Source organism: Camarhynchus parvulus, chromosome 2 (assembly GCF_901933205.1).
Source record: "Camarhynchus parvulus chromosome 2, STF_HiC, whole genome shotgun sequence".
Lineage (NCBI taxonomy): Eukaryota > Metazoa > Chordata > Aves > Passeriformes > Thraupidae > Camarhynchus > Camarhynchus parvulus.
In genome coordinates, this window is record NC_044572.1 from 135,853,076 (window position 1) to 135,867,991 (window position 14,916).

Sequence of the window (14,916 nt, forward strand, 5' to 3'; positions counted from 1 at the left end):
TAAGCGAAGTCTATTACTTTTGAGTAATCTGTTCCAGTTGTCTCTCATTAAGTCTTTTCTTCAGGGATATTGTGCTATTTAGAGAGGTATGTTTATCAGATGTGTTCTTTTCTGAATAATAAAGAAGTTGAACTTGAAGAAGTTTGTGTATAATGGTACTAAAGACAACTTAAATATGCCACTTCATATAGAGGAAAGAAAAAGGGGGTGTGAAGAAGAGAAAGAAGGAGAGAAGAATGAGGGGATGAAGGTTGCAGACTGAGGCTTATGATATTGATGTTTAGCAGGCCAGGGTTGATATTTTGCGGTCCACAGTGCACTTGGTTTGACTGAATGCAATTGCAGTGGCTTACATATGGTGGATCAGAATATCTTTCTATTATTGATAGAATTTTTTATCTTTTCATAAGCATTTTTATTCTCAGGAGATCAGAAAATGAATATGTTCCTATATGCTATGACCAAGAAATTCCACCCTAGATTCATATTTCCCACAGATCCTGTCAGGTACTCTGGAGTTTATTGTCAACTTTCAACTGCAAATTTGTCGAGAGGATGAGAAGTCACTAAAATAGATATTTGGAGGCTTTGTTTATTTTATTTTATTTTTTCTAAATAGTGAACAGTAATGGGATTTCATGTAACCATCTACCTATGTAATCTATTTCAAACCATCTTGAAAGAAAATGTTTTAAATTATCTCTGATTATGAAAGGTATGTTCCTTCTTTTTCAAATTACGACTGGATCCAATCCCTTCAGATATATGTATCTACTTCTCACCCAATCCTCTCAAGCCACCTCTATCATTTTGCTTTATTGCAATGACAGGTTGTTAATCATGTCTATCTTGAATTTCAAATTACATATCCATAATGAAGCTTTAAATTATGAGGCCTGATATTTAAGGGTACTAAGTATGTAGATGTTTCATCAAAAAGCTAAAAAGGAGCTACTGGGCAATCAACATTTTTGAAAAGTGGATACTAGGCAGAATCAGACCTTAAAATGTTGATTGCAGGGTTATACATGTTCACAAAGAGTACAAGAACAGAAATGGAAATTTCCCTGGTGTGATTATCATTTAAATACATCTATTCTCTCACATCAAGGAAAGAGGCATTAAATGAATGTAATGTAATGTAATGAGTTTTCACTTCTTTGCTATCTGGGTATAAAGAGGATAGCTTCACATGAAGTCAGAAAAAAACATAGTCAAAGAAAAATTCTCTAACTGAATGAAGTTAGCATGATTCAGGTCTTAAAACTGTAGATCTGGCTGTGGTAAGGGAGATTCCGTTGAACTAAAACTCTGGTATTTAGCCTAACTTTTTTGAAAATTTCTAATTTCACAAAAGAAAACATCCGTTTCAAAAAGAAATTAGTATCAAGTTCAAGATAACAAGTTTATGCTTTGTTCTAAAATGGTGATTTCTGTGGTTAAAGGTAAGATTTCCCCAGATTTTATATTAACCTAGGAGCTTGAGTTAATCAGCATGTTATTTTCACCTAGAAAGGAGATATGTGAGGGGTCAGTCATATGTGCAAGCTGAAGTCTATGACTGATCTTCCATTTTAATCTTAATTATTTTCTATCATAACTGAGATGCACAGTATGCTATGTGTTAGCATTAGCAGTGCAAAATCTTTCAGTAAATTGTTTATAAGGACTGATGATATCATATATAATGAATTCAATTCATGCATGAGAAGCATATATTTTGCATAATTAAAAATCCATAGGAATTTTATAGTGCATTTTAATAAAACAGTTTTAATTATCTGCTGCTGAACAGTTACCAAATGCTTGAAAAATTAACAGACTGCAGAGTAGTTGTAATCTAGACAGAACCACTTACATATAGCCTGAATTTCTCTTTTATGTGCAACCTCCCCGCCCAAAAAAAAGATAGTGTGTAATAATTTAAGCTATTTTCTCTAATAAATTAAGGAACAAGAAAGGTCTAAAATTATTTTATGTTTTTCATTTCATATCTTGGTATATAGGAGAGAATTTCTACATGAAGTAGAATTCTAATGCATCATACCTAAAGGTAAATGTTTTCAATGGCTGAAGACATTTTCCCACTGGGTATTTCTGGGCTGTATTTCTACAGCAGGTCTTCACTGCATTACCAATTTTTGGATAGTTTCCTGGCTATCAAAGTGTTACTCAGCTAGTTATTTTCTCAGGGATTAGTGTCTTGCAGATGGGACCAAGTAGGGTACAGCAATGGCCTCAGAACTTCTCCAGGCAGTTTACTACAGCTCCAGATTTGCTGACAGAGACACTTCATGGAAATAGAAAAATCAAGTGTCTTAACACCAAGCGCTCTTAAAAAAAAGGGTGGGGAATCTGAAAATGAAAAAAAAACCAAAACACCAGACACTATAGCAAAGAAAAAAACAACAGTTTCTGCTTATATCCTATAAAAACTTGTTAGAGTTTATAGTCCCTGGTACCAAGAAAAGTGTTTAAAAAATGAATGCATGATATAAACCAACTCTTCAAATACTACCATACTGAACTTGATCATAAACAACATCCTTCCTGGGACATATATATGAAATACTATGAACTTCTAAACTTCAGGAATACGTGTTCCAGCTCATTAACTTCAGTGTCTGTGTGAAAACTACAGACAGTTGTGTAAACAGCAATAGAGAAATATATTTATGTCAATTCAGAGAACTGAGTCAGCAGTTCTCCTGTGCAAACATATGAGAGAGCTTCCATCCATAAAATTTGCAGATGCCACTGTCCAGCGAAATTCAAGACTAACTAGTAATGTCTTGACATTAATTTGAATATGCATGTGTTAGAAGGATCAGAAAAATAACAATTACGTTTTTGAGAATTAAAAGAACTTCCCACTATTAGAGATCATAAAATATTTGCATCTGGATGATACTATAGATTATAGAGTTTAAAATATTTTGGTTTGAGATATGACTATGCATCTGTGAATGATTACATGAAAAGCAAATATAGTAACTTAGATAAGGTTATATACGTGTATTTTTGTATATTTCTGTGGGATGTTTAGGGTTTTTTTAATGTATAAAAATCAGAGGAAAAAAAACCAGATTATTTTGTTAAGAATGTCTTACCTTCGTAGTAAACTTTAAACCCATGAGCGCTAACTGCAAAGTCACTTGTCAAGCGCAGTGAAAATACAGATTTTGTACTTGTCACAGGTGGAGGAAGATGAAATCCTGTTAACCTAAGAAACAAAAAAGCACAATTCATGGTTAATTGTTTGGAAAATAAAACTGTGTGTGACAGATGGCTGTTCCCAATAATATTTCATCACGGAAAGGACAACTGTCTTAAAAGGATGTAGTTTACATTAGTTGCAAAAATTATTTTATATAGTAAATGAGGAATTATTAGAAAATTTGACTATATTTGATGGACACTATACTTGGAATAGATGATAGCAAGATGCAGAAACTGGACTTAAAACCAGTTCAGATTATCAGTAGCTGAAAAAATAAAACAACCAAAGAAATCACAATACACCAGACAATTTAGGGTTTATGTTCAAAAATGTATTGCACTAAATATCTTACACAGGTTTCTGCTAAAATTTGTAGTAGCTGAATTTTTCCACAGTAATGTGATGAAAGAAAGGGAACATGATTCACTTTAATGAGGGAATTTAGTATTTAAACTGCACTTTGGCCTCAGAGAAGAAATTTCTAATTTCAACTCAAAGAGCAGCATCATTGTGAAGTAATAAATCCATACAAAAAGCTCTCTTTAAAGGGATTACAGAGTCATTAAGGTTTGTGTTTTTGTCATTTGTGTGTTTGGTTTTGTTTTGTTCTATTAAAACCACTGTGTTTGAGACACAAATGAAAGAAAAATTTTTTGTGTACCCAGCACTGCTGATAAGCTCTGCTCATACTCACTTCTACATATTTATTTGATGTACATATGACAACTCTTATCTTCCTCAGTTTTAGGAGAATAACCTCATCAGGGTTCTTATCAGACCAACAAAGCCCATAACATTTAACTGTCAAAAATGTGTAAAGAACAAGTTGAAAATTTAGCTGTGTACAACTAGACCAGTGAAATCTAGACATACCTTTGGAACCCACTTAGCCATGTGTGGTCAATTGTGTAGCAGATGGGATTATATATTTTATAAATGATTGAGATTTAAATTATTTTCATGTGTTTTAGATAAGCCCTTATTTTGCATTTTACTTTGAATTTAGAACAAGAGAAAAATGTAGGTCAAAAGGGACCTGTAGAGGCTACATAGTCCAACCTACTGTTCAATGTGGGTTAAAAGGCAGAGTTAGTCTGGGTTGCTCAAGATTTATATTTTCCCTTTTCATTGTTAGAACAAATTCATGGTGATTTTTTGTTTGCTAGGGTTTTTTGTGTTTGGAGAGTTTTTTGGGTTTTTTTTTGTTTTTTGGGTTTTTTTTAATACAGCTGTATATGTGCAGCTACATAGGCTGGTCTTTAGTACACCTTAAGAAACATGTAAATTCTGATAATTTTGCTGGAAGAGATGACATATTTTTGATTTTGCTTGATGTAGGAACAAACACCAATGGCATTTACTGATGTTTTAATACATTTTCTGCTTCTTATTCTGAAATTCAGTCTCAGTCTTCTGAAATCACAAAGTAACTGATAAGTTATGTCCTGCCATTATCAGCATTTCTAGTCTCATCGAGGGAAGGATGTAGAGTGATGAGAAGCCCAGAATTCAAAAGGTCAGGAAATAATTTGCTAAAAAATAGTGTAATTGCAATATTAGCATTTACTTAATGTTTTACTTATTTTTAGCTTTAAGATACCTTTAGATGAGTTCTATACAGTGTACCAGTAATTCACCATGAAGGTTATTTGCTGTGAGGATGATAAAAAGCTTTAATTTTTCTTTGATCTCTATGCACTTGGTGTCCTTAACAGATACTGGATATTGATAGGTAGTATACTGATGTTTTTTTCTTAAGCAATCTTTGTAATGCAAAACAAAATTTAAAAAAACAAACCTCCTCAATACAATAGCCAATTTTTGCCATGTTACAGTCATGACAGATATGAAAGCCAAATGATAATAGTACTCACATCATATACCCATAAAAATGAAAAACATGAACAAAAGTAGAAAAGGCCTCTAAAGAGGTATATATTCACATATTTATATGTAGCAGGTCCTTAGAAAGCTGTTCTTTAGCTTTAGAAAGCTGTTCTTTGTTTTGTCACTGGTATATTCATGAATAATATCATTAAAATAAGATTAAAGAACTTATGTAATTATGAAAAGATAATTATGTACAGAATATTTATGACTGAGAAAATGCATTTTTTATTTCATTAGGAAAGTATATTTTTATTCTATTAATAAAAAAAAGGAAATAAAATGCTTACATCTCCCAAACAGGCATATGCATAATTTTTTAATAAATCAATATCAGTTCATTTTTAATGATAGATTGGTCATCAACCAATAAATAACTTAATTAATTGGTTAGCATCAATACTTTAAAATAAGCTGGCCTAATTTAAAACCAAACCAATAATTAGAATAAAACTCACAGTAGGTTTAGCTGGTTTCCATTTATGTAATCAATGATTTAAAAAGAATTCTGGGTATAAACATATACCCAGCAGAAAAGAAATACAGTTATCCCAAAGTATTGAATTTTATGAGTGGTACAGCTTAGATGGGTAGTAGATTTTTAAAATGAACACATATGTTACTAGCATAGTAAACATTACAGCTCCTGATGCAAAACAGATCATTATAGGAGCTGTTGGATACCATTTAGCTTTCAGCAGTGGGCCTTTTATAACCATCATTATGTTGCATTTAGTAAAAAAGGATAAGCTTGTTTCTTTAATTTGGTTGCTACACTTGAATTGATATGAAGAAATTCAAAGGTGATATTTTTGGTTTAGTGGATGCAAAATTAATCAAAAATTTCAGTAAGTAAAAATTCAACATGCAAATATCACTTAGAAAAATACTACAGATTTTTTTTAAATGTAATTCATATTGAAATAACCTAATACTTGAGTATTATTCATTAGGTACAAAAGGATATTGACCTCAGAGCTTAAGTCTTACTTACATGTTAAACTCTACAAACTGTCATAAGTGTTAGCCTGAATAGTTTTCATTGCCTTTTAAAATGAAACATAGCAAGCACATCATAACTGCAGGAGAGAGATGGCAGGTAAGCAGCAAAATACCTGTAAGATAGTGCATGTGCATAGATCTGATTGTCACTTATTCAGATCAGTCTCAATGTCCAACTAAATGTTAGACAACTAAATGTGTAACTCAGTACTCTGGTAAAAGTGAAACTTTAGGTGGAAAAATTATGTAAAATAAGCAGTCATCTCATTAAGCAGATGTCATATGCATATTAAACACATTTAAAATTTAAATTTCCTCTATCAGCTGAAGTTTTTTTTATCTACAACAATTTTCCATCTTACATTGCATTTGCATATCTCGTTCCATTTGTACCAACTTTTTTCAAATTCAAAATACCTAATGGAATTATTCAGGTGATTCTCTATTGCTGTGTTAGATACTGTGAGATATTTGAAACATCAGCACAGAGTTGGTAGGTATGACATTGTACCACCATGAGATCCATGTGCTTTTGGAGAGATGGAGGCCAGGCAGGACATGCCTACATCTTTTGACAGGCTCTTAAATTATTCCTTTATAGTCTACCACTTTGGCAGGAAAAAAAAAATATATGGCAGATGTGTTTTCTTTTTTTTTTTTTTTTTTTTTTTTTCTTTTTGGTGGGATTATCTGTTCCTTTTCTTCTTTCCCTTTTTGATTTTGGAAGTGTTCTCTGACCTCATTAAGAGATCCCATCAGTACCTGATACCAGGTAGCCATGGGAAACCATGGGAAACCATGGGAAACCATGGGAACTAAAAGGCAATGTCTGCAAAGTTTTAAGAAAATCTATTTTCTTCTGTTTCAACTCTTAAAAACCCAAATTTTATACTGTGGCATTCTACTTGAGTATTTGGTTTTGATGATGCAGTTTAGCTACAGAATGTTATCAAACACAGAACAGTGATAAAAATTTGTAAATGAATACAGTGCATGAATGAATATATTTGGCTTTTTCTTCCTGACGTGTCTAACAAGCTTGCCAGGCACCTAACGCCCACAGGAAATGGACACATTATGTATGTAGTGCAAGGCTACAGATGTTTCTGGGAGTGCAGGAAAAAGTTAAGAGGTATTTCTATTTATTCAACTTTTTTATGTCAGAAAGACCAGATGCTCATCCTGAAATATCTATTGTATATAGAAATTCTAAAACTCCAGTAGTAAATATGGTGAAATCAAAGACATCATTTGGAGACGCAATATGTATTCAGAATTTATATATTACTTGCATGCAAAACTACAATGCTATATAGGTTCAGTAACATGAATCTAGCAATGTATTTGCAATCATCTCAGAGTATAAGAATGAAGAACAGAAACACCCATTGCCTTGGAACCAGAGAAGAGGACATATGAGATTAAATTACTCCATGTGGACCCAAGACTGAGGAGAAAAAATCATCACCATCATACTCTGTGACAAAGAATAAATCTTGCTGGTTTTTGCCATAACTACCCCATGGTGCCATCTTTATCCTCCCAAGGAAAACCAAAGTGGCCTAGGATCTAAATGGACATAAAAAGCACCGCCGACCTCCACCAGAAAAAAAGAAGGTAGATTCTACTAGAATTCTGTACAATTTTAACCACATATTTTTGAATAATTAGTTGCTTTGAGTATGAGTGGTAGTAATATTGTAGGCCAATTAGTAACAATATCTGTTATATGCGCTGCAATATTTTTATTTCTTAAGACTTCTTGGTGAAATAAGACAGATTTTATTTGGGTCCTCAGATGTCTCTAAATATTCAGAGTGCAAATGTATACAATTTCTTGATGTACAAATAAAGTGGCTAAAGGATGTCTTTTTACAGGTGAGAGACTAGTTTTGAAGAATTCTGTTTCTTACGTGTCTTCTGACACCATCCTCATTTATTTTTTCAGTAATGGAAAAAGTCAAATGGAGTTTCAAGCAAAACATTGTCTTATGTACACAGGAATTTCTAAATATTCTTTCAATACCAGTTAAAATACAATAAATAAATTCTGGGCAGTAGTGACAATGTTTGAATCTTTATGCAAATATGCAAATATACAAATATGCAAATTTGTAGTAATAATTATTGGCATTGTAAATGATTAAAAATGACCTCATTATTTTCTTTCAAACATGTCATTCACAGAGTGTGTTCCCGTGTCTCTTCCTCCTGTACTATATTCTGTCACACGCTATAGATTTAAAAAAAGAAGGAACGTATATTAAACAGTTGAATCTGTTTTCATTTTCTAAGCATATTTTAAAACACTACTACTCCAAGAGTAATTATAATCTATCTATTCTTATGTCTCCCACCATCTTTTCTCAATCACATATGACATAATTTTAAAATGACAAATCATCTCAGATTTGGGGTTTCCAAGACTTTAGAGTTCTGACTGGAAATTTCTGCAGTTTGATCAATCATTTGTTTTCTGCTTTTACTGTAGTCCTTGTGATAAATCTTAAATCATATATCACTTTAAGCTGCATGCTGAACTTTAAACTTAACATCAGCCCTCAAGGAAGACCAGCTCCCAGCTTCAGAATCTAAATAGAGCAATCATTTCATAATTGCAAAGTTGAAATTATGGAAGGAAATCTTGATTAGTCATAGAAAAGTGCTCCTAGATAAATTGTTTACTTGAGACTCTGATGTGACGAAGAAGATGACTCTATTTCCTCTTTGCTTGTGTGTCTTAGATATTTGTTGTTTGACATTGATTATGCTTTTAAATAGGTAATATTTTTGCATGTATTTTAACAACTCTTTGTATTGTTTTGTTTTCTTTCCAGGTTCACAAGATTATAGCTTTTCCACAGTTTATTAGTTATTTCCAAAAAAAAATACAGTTCCTCAGGAATATTTCCTCTTACATAGGATAGTATCCAAAGAAATTCACCAAAAAAGTTTTAAGTGAATAGCAATCTCACTTAATCTCAATAAATTTTTGATTAGGTCACAGAAATTTTACAGCAGGAAGAGTTTTAGTCTAATCTGAAAGGTGAAAGAATTGTTTGTCCCCAATTTATGTAAAACGATGCAGAAACATAAAATGTGTTAACATACCAAGTTATTGTAACTTTGACTGTAAAATTAAAAAGAATGTCAAAGCCTATAAATTCTCACTGTTAGTTTGATCTCCAAATAACTGTTTATTCTTGTAAAAAGGAGATGATAGATTCTGAAAAAGAATATGCATAATAAGCAAAGTCTTAAGTATAAAAGAAAGGTAGGTAAAACAAACTGCTGTATAATTTCATTGAGAATCTTCCCCACAAGTAAAGGAAAACTTTCTGAAGACAACAGAAATTTTATTCCATATTTAGCAGTTTACAGGACACTGAAATATCTAATATTTTCAAATAACAGATAAAATATTTCTTTTTTTTTCCTTGTACATGAATGTAACTTTTCCTTCCACTAACAAATTTTTGGTCTTAATGATACATATTTAAGTTGATAATCTTCAGAAAATATTATTCTAAAATCCATAACACATATACAAATGAAGCTTCATCACTAGTGGATTTTTCCCATTAAGCTAGCTATGATCCTTCTACCAGCCATTTTGTTTACTGATATGTCCAGTAACCTGCTGTCTGTTATTTATGCAGACAGTACCAGTCAATACTTAGAAAATAAATACATCTGGAATTTAGTTAGGTACTGTTGGGGCTTGGTTTTGTTGGACCACATACTGATGAATCCATTATTAACTGCTGGAGTCCTGTCTGTGTGATTTTGTATTCATATAAACTTCTATTAATTTTCTAAGTAGCAGATGATTAGATTTAATGTCTGACTAGCCTGATGCTACACTGATTCAATTTCAAATTTAGTGAGATCTTTTGCCTGCCAGATACTTGTTTAACATTTTCCCACTAGCTCTAATTATTATTAAAAAAAAAAAAAGAAAAAGAAAAAAGAAAGCCCTCAACAGAAGGGTTTGCTTATTTGCATTCTCTAAGATAAAAGCATGATTTTCTCACCCAATTTGCTGCTGCATTTGCTGTGGCCAGCATCTACTCAACTAAAATAACAACATTCCTCAGTATTTTTTTCTAGCTGCAATTTTTTTTATCTAATACTCATCAAAAATTTGATTCTGAGGACCATATCCCCTTTATTTCTGCATGTCATGGCATTTTCTTATTTTTAATACCAAGATATTAAAGAAAATACATGAATACTTAATAAAGCAAGGATTTTCTATGTTCAAGGTATCAAATTTGACATCCCATATTTTGGTTGTTAATTTTTTTGGTTGCCCTCTTTCATGAGAATGCAAAATCTAGTATCTCTTTCTCCTTCAGTCTGTTGTGTTATCTTTTTTTTTCTGTGTCACTTCCATAATAATTCATCAGACATGTAAGCATCTGTGCTGATTTTGACTGGGGCAGAGTTAATTCTCTTCACACTGATCAATATGGGCTATGTTTTGTATTTGTGCTGAAAACAGTGAGATAATGCAGGGATGGTTCTGTTCCTGCTGGGCAGTGCCTTTGCTGCTGCCCGCAGTGCCACGCTGGTGAGCGGGCTGGGGGTGAATGGGAGGCAGGGAGGAAACGCAGCCAGGATAGCTGACTCCAAAGGACCCAAGGGATATCCCGTACCACATGGCGTCTTGCTCATCATATGAAGCTGGGGAAGAAGAAGGAAGGAGAGATGTTTGGAATGATGGTATTTGTCTTCCCAAGTCACCATTACTCCTCATGGGACCTTCACCTGGAGGTGGCTGAATGCCTGCCTGTCTGCCTGTCTGAGGGTGAATTAATTCCTTGTTTTGCTTTCCTTGTGTGTGCGGCTTTGGATTTCCCTAACAACCGGTCTTTGTCTCCATCTATGAGTTTTATCACTTTTACTCTTCCATTTCTCTTTCTCTTCCCTCTGGTGGGGGAGCAAGGGAGTGGCTGTGTGGTGCTTAGCTGCCCGCTGGGGTTAAACCACAGCAGCATCTCTGATCTCTAAACAGCAAACTGAGCATCTATCAGTAGAAAGTTTCAAAAGCTCTGAAAACTATTTGAGGAGCAATAGCAGTCATCCGTAAATGGTAGTCAAGAGAAAAGCTAAGAAAAGCAAGGCAATATGCTTTTAAAAACTAAGTGATGTATTTCACTACCAAAAATGATAAAACATATTCTATATCATTAAATACATTATTTAAGTATCAACAATGCTTTTAAGTATATGAAAGAGTAACAATAAATTATTTTTAAAAGTAAAGTCACCTACAATTGTTAACTGCAAATATCTTTGCTTTAACAAAACCTTTAAAGTGGTCCAGAACATATTTACCTATGCTTCTCCTCCTTCTCAGAAATCCATATTCCATACACAAATGCATACAGATTATTCAGTTTGAAGTACATCTCATGCTATTGGATTTCTATATAAAATTCCACAGCCTAGTGCTTGAGATGCAGCTCTAAGGATTTTACCATTTTCTTACTGTCTCTATATCCACTGTAAAGTATCATGAATGCCACAAAAGAAAGGAGATTTTTTTTCACTCCTGTTATGTTTTTCCCTCGCACGTCACCAAAATTACATTAATCATCCCAAATAAATAAATAGAAAAGTTTAAATATGGAAAATATGAAAAATATATGTGAAAATTTCTGTAAAAAGATTGCTTGGATATAAAAAATATTCATTTCACAGCACTAGATAAGAGGATATCAAACAAAGCAGGGGCAGGTCTGAGGTCAAAACAGTTTGTTCGGGCTTTACAGAGTTAGGTTCTGAAAATCTGCAAGAAAAGAGGTGTCTCAGCCTTCTGGCAGTCAGATCCAGTCCTTAACTGTCCAAGAGACACACTAAATCAGATTCAAATTATTCTGTGTGATAATAGCCTCTGTCACCTGATCTAAGTAAGAGACCAGTGATCACAAATACCACAGGAAAGAGAACTTTGAAATTCTAACATGCTTAGTCCGACGGCACATACCAAAGTCAGAAAGTGTTGTTCTTCCAGCGATTGAACAGGTACAAAGAATTGGATACCAGGATTCGGGCTTGTTTTAAAAGCCCTAATCTCTGTAGAGAGTCCTTTTTCACAGTCCTTATGATAAATAAAGTCATAGGAGCATAGAAACCTTCGGGTTGTAAAGCACTTTCAAGAGTCATCTAGTCCAAGTCCTTTGTGATAAGCAGGGACATATTCAACTAGAGGATGCTGCTCAGAGCCCCATCCAACCTTACCCTGAATATTTCCAGGGATGGGACATCTACCACTTCTCTGGGCAATCTGGTCCACTGTTTCACCACCCTCACTGTAAAAAATTTCTTCATTATATGTAGTCCGAATCTAGCCTCTTTTAGTTTGAAACCACTTACCTTTATCCAATTGCCACAGGCCCTACTGAGTGTGTTCCTGTCTTCCTTAAAAGCCTCCCTTAAGTACTGAAAGATCCCAATAAGATGTCCCTGGAACCTCTAACTGAGGGGAGGGGAAAAAAACCCGAATCTTTGTTAGTACTACCACTATTTCTTTATGATATAAATTTTACAAGAGTATTTCTACATCAAGTGGATGTACAAAGTTCATCACGTACTGCATTAATTGCCACTTGAGGGAGTAGATTGTCCCACATTATTCTGCACTGGTGTGGCTTCAGCTTGAGTACCATGTGCAGTTTTGGGGACCACAATAGAAGAAGGATATAAATCTATTAGAGGGAGCATCTAAATGAGGGAAGAAAAGATGTTGAAGATCTTGAAGAGAAGTCATGTGGGGAGAGACTGAGGTCACTTGGTCTGTTCAGCCTTGAGAAGAAGAGACTGAGAGACCTCATCACAGTCTACAACTTCCTCATGAGAGAAAGAGGAGGGGCACCACCTCTCTGTGGTGACCAGTGACAGGACCCAAAGAAACACAGTGATTCTATGATTCTACTTGCACACAAAAGCATCCTACTTTCCTTAGTTTATAGCAAATATTTGGGGTGGGTTTTCTGAGTTACTTTTAATATTTTTTTCCTTTTCCAGATAGAAAAGAATTAAAAGAAGTTTTACATTTTTTAAAAAGACAATATATTAATATCAGTACACCACAATATTTATTAAAGCAAAATAACACTGTTTACATCTTACATATGAATTTAAGTTTCTGAAGATTTGAGAATTGTGTATTTAATCTGATGGATAGCATCAACAATATTTCCATGATTATATCTTTCCAATGACTCTTTCAACCGCCAGAGTAAAACTAATCTCCCATTAACATTCCCATGCATTGGCCTTTTCTCACATCCACGTTTTATGGACCCACCTATGCAACCATGCCTTTTTGAGCTTTGAGCAGAAAAGACCATATCCTAATAGCAAGTTCAAAGAATCATAAGGGTCAAAAAGTCTGCAAATATTAGTAGCTAATCCAAGTGAGGATCAAATAAACTCCAAAAGAATTCTGATTATTTGGATCACACAATCATCTATGATAGTGATCAATCACTCGCTTGTTATATACACACTTAAAAAGTGTTATATACACTTTAGTTTGAAAAGTGTCAAACTAAAACTGGCAAGATGAAATTCAATTACCTTGTTGAACTAGTTGTTCAATTAACCCAAAGGTTTAAAAGAATTCAGAAAGGGATTGCACAGGTAACTAATAAGTGAATACAGAGTTCAGCAGTATATCTGTGATAGAATTGCTAAAGCAATTCATGGGATATGAAAATCCCATAATTCAAGAAATCAATCAATTTTTAGGCAGTGACTGAGGGTCTGTAGTGTGTAAATTTCACGTGAACATTGGGTTCTGGTGTAAAGGTAAGATCTCCTCATCTTTGCCTTGACCCAGGAATTTTTTCATCTTATTTTCTCTTGCTGTCCTGCTGTTGAGGGGGAGTGATGGAGTGGTTGATGGGCATCTGGCAGCCAGCCAAAGTCAACCCAGCACAACCTCTCATGTTCTTTGTTGCACACCAATTCAGAACAAACATCTTTTAAATTTCAGGAGTGTGTTAGAAAAGGATAACACTTATCTCCTGAGTAATAGACAATTAAGTTCAATTCCCCTTAGTGTTTATGTTTTCAGATGTGCTTGTGTGCATTCATGTGTACACGTTGAGAAGTTAATAAAGGTGTTGAATTACAGTTGAGAGTATTGCAAGTCTGGACTGTAACATCCTGGTAAAATTCAGCTTGTCTTTGGTCTTTCAAATTTGTTTCTAAAGAAACAGTTACTTAGCCATTGAATCAGGAAGAAAGTAAGAAATTTAAAGGCTTCCTTAAGAGTACTCCAATTAAAATATTAATAGGAGTAACTCCTACAATTTTTAGATGTCTTTTCAATTGTTTTAAAATAAATAAACAGAATTTAATAGTCTATAAAACAGAGCAAACTTGATTGAGCAGAAGTGGTCGACTAGATTCAAGTTTTACTCTCATTGAAAATAGTAATAAAAATATGCTTTGTTCAACCAGTCATTAACAAATTGACATATGATTTATGAACTAATTTACTTTTTGTCAAATGATAATTTTTTTCCCTGTCAAAATGCAAAACTGCTCATGCAATCTATTATTTTATAATAATGATCATAGGTCAAGGATGAAAATTGTTAATTGAACAGCTGCTTTGAACTAAACAATAAAGTACTCATCAGGTTCTGGTATGATCATTATATTCTGTACGAAACATGTTTCTAAAACCTGCCATCATCCATTATCAGTGTAAAACTTTTATTATACAACTCTCCACTTTTTTTCTCTCATAAGAAATGAAACAGATTTTATAAATCATTATCTTTTCTAAA

General features: G+C 33.5%; 1 protein-coding gene across 1 annotated transcript in view; it reads right to left on the reverse strand.

Moving 5' to 3' along the window:
• Window positions 1–14,916, reverse strand: part of CSMD3 (CUB and Sushi multiple domains 3) — a 577,112-nt gene that overhangs the window by 467,885 nt on the left and 94,311 nt on the right. Inside the window, exon 3 of the mRNA XM_030971761.1 lies at window positions 3,111–3,223. Coding sequence (XP_030827621.1) covers window positions 3,111–3,223 — 113 coding nt within the window. The remainder of the gene's footprint in view (window positions 1–3,110; window positions 3,224–14,916) is intronic.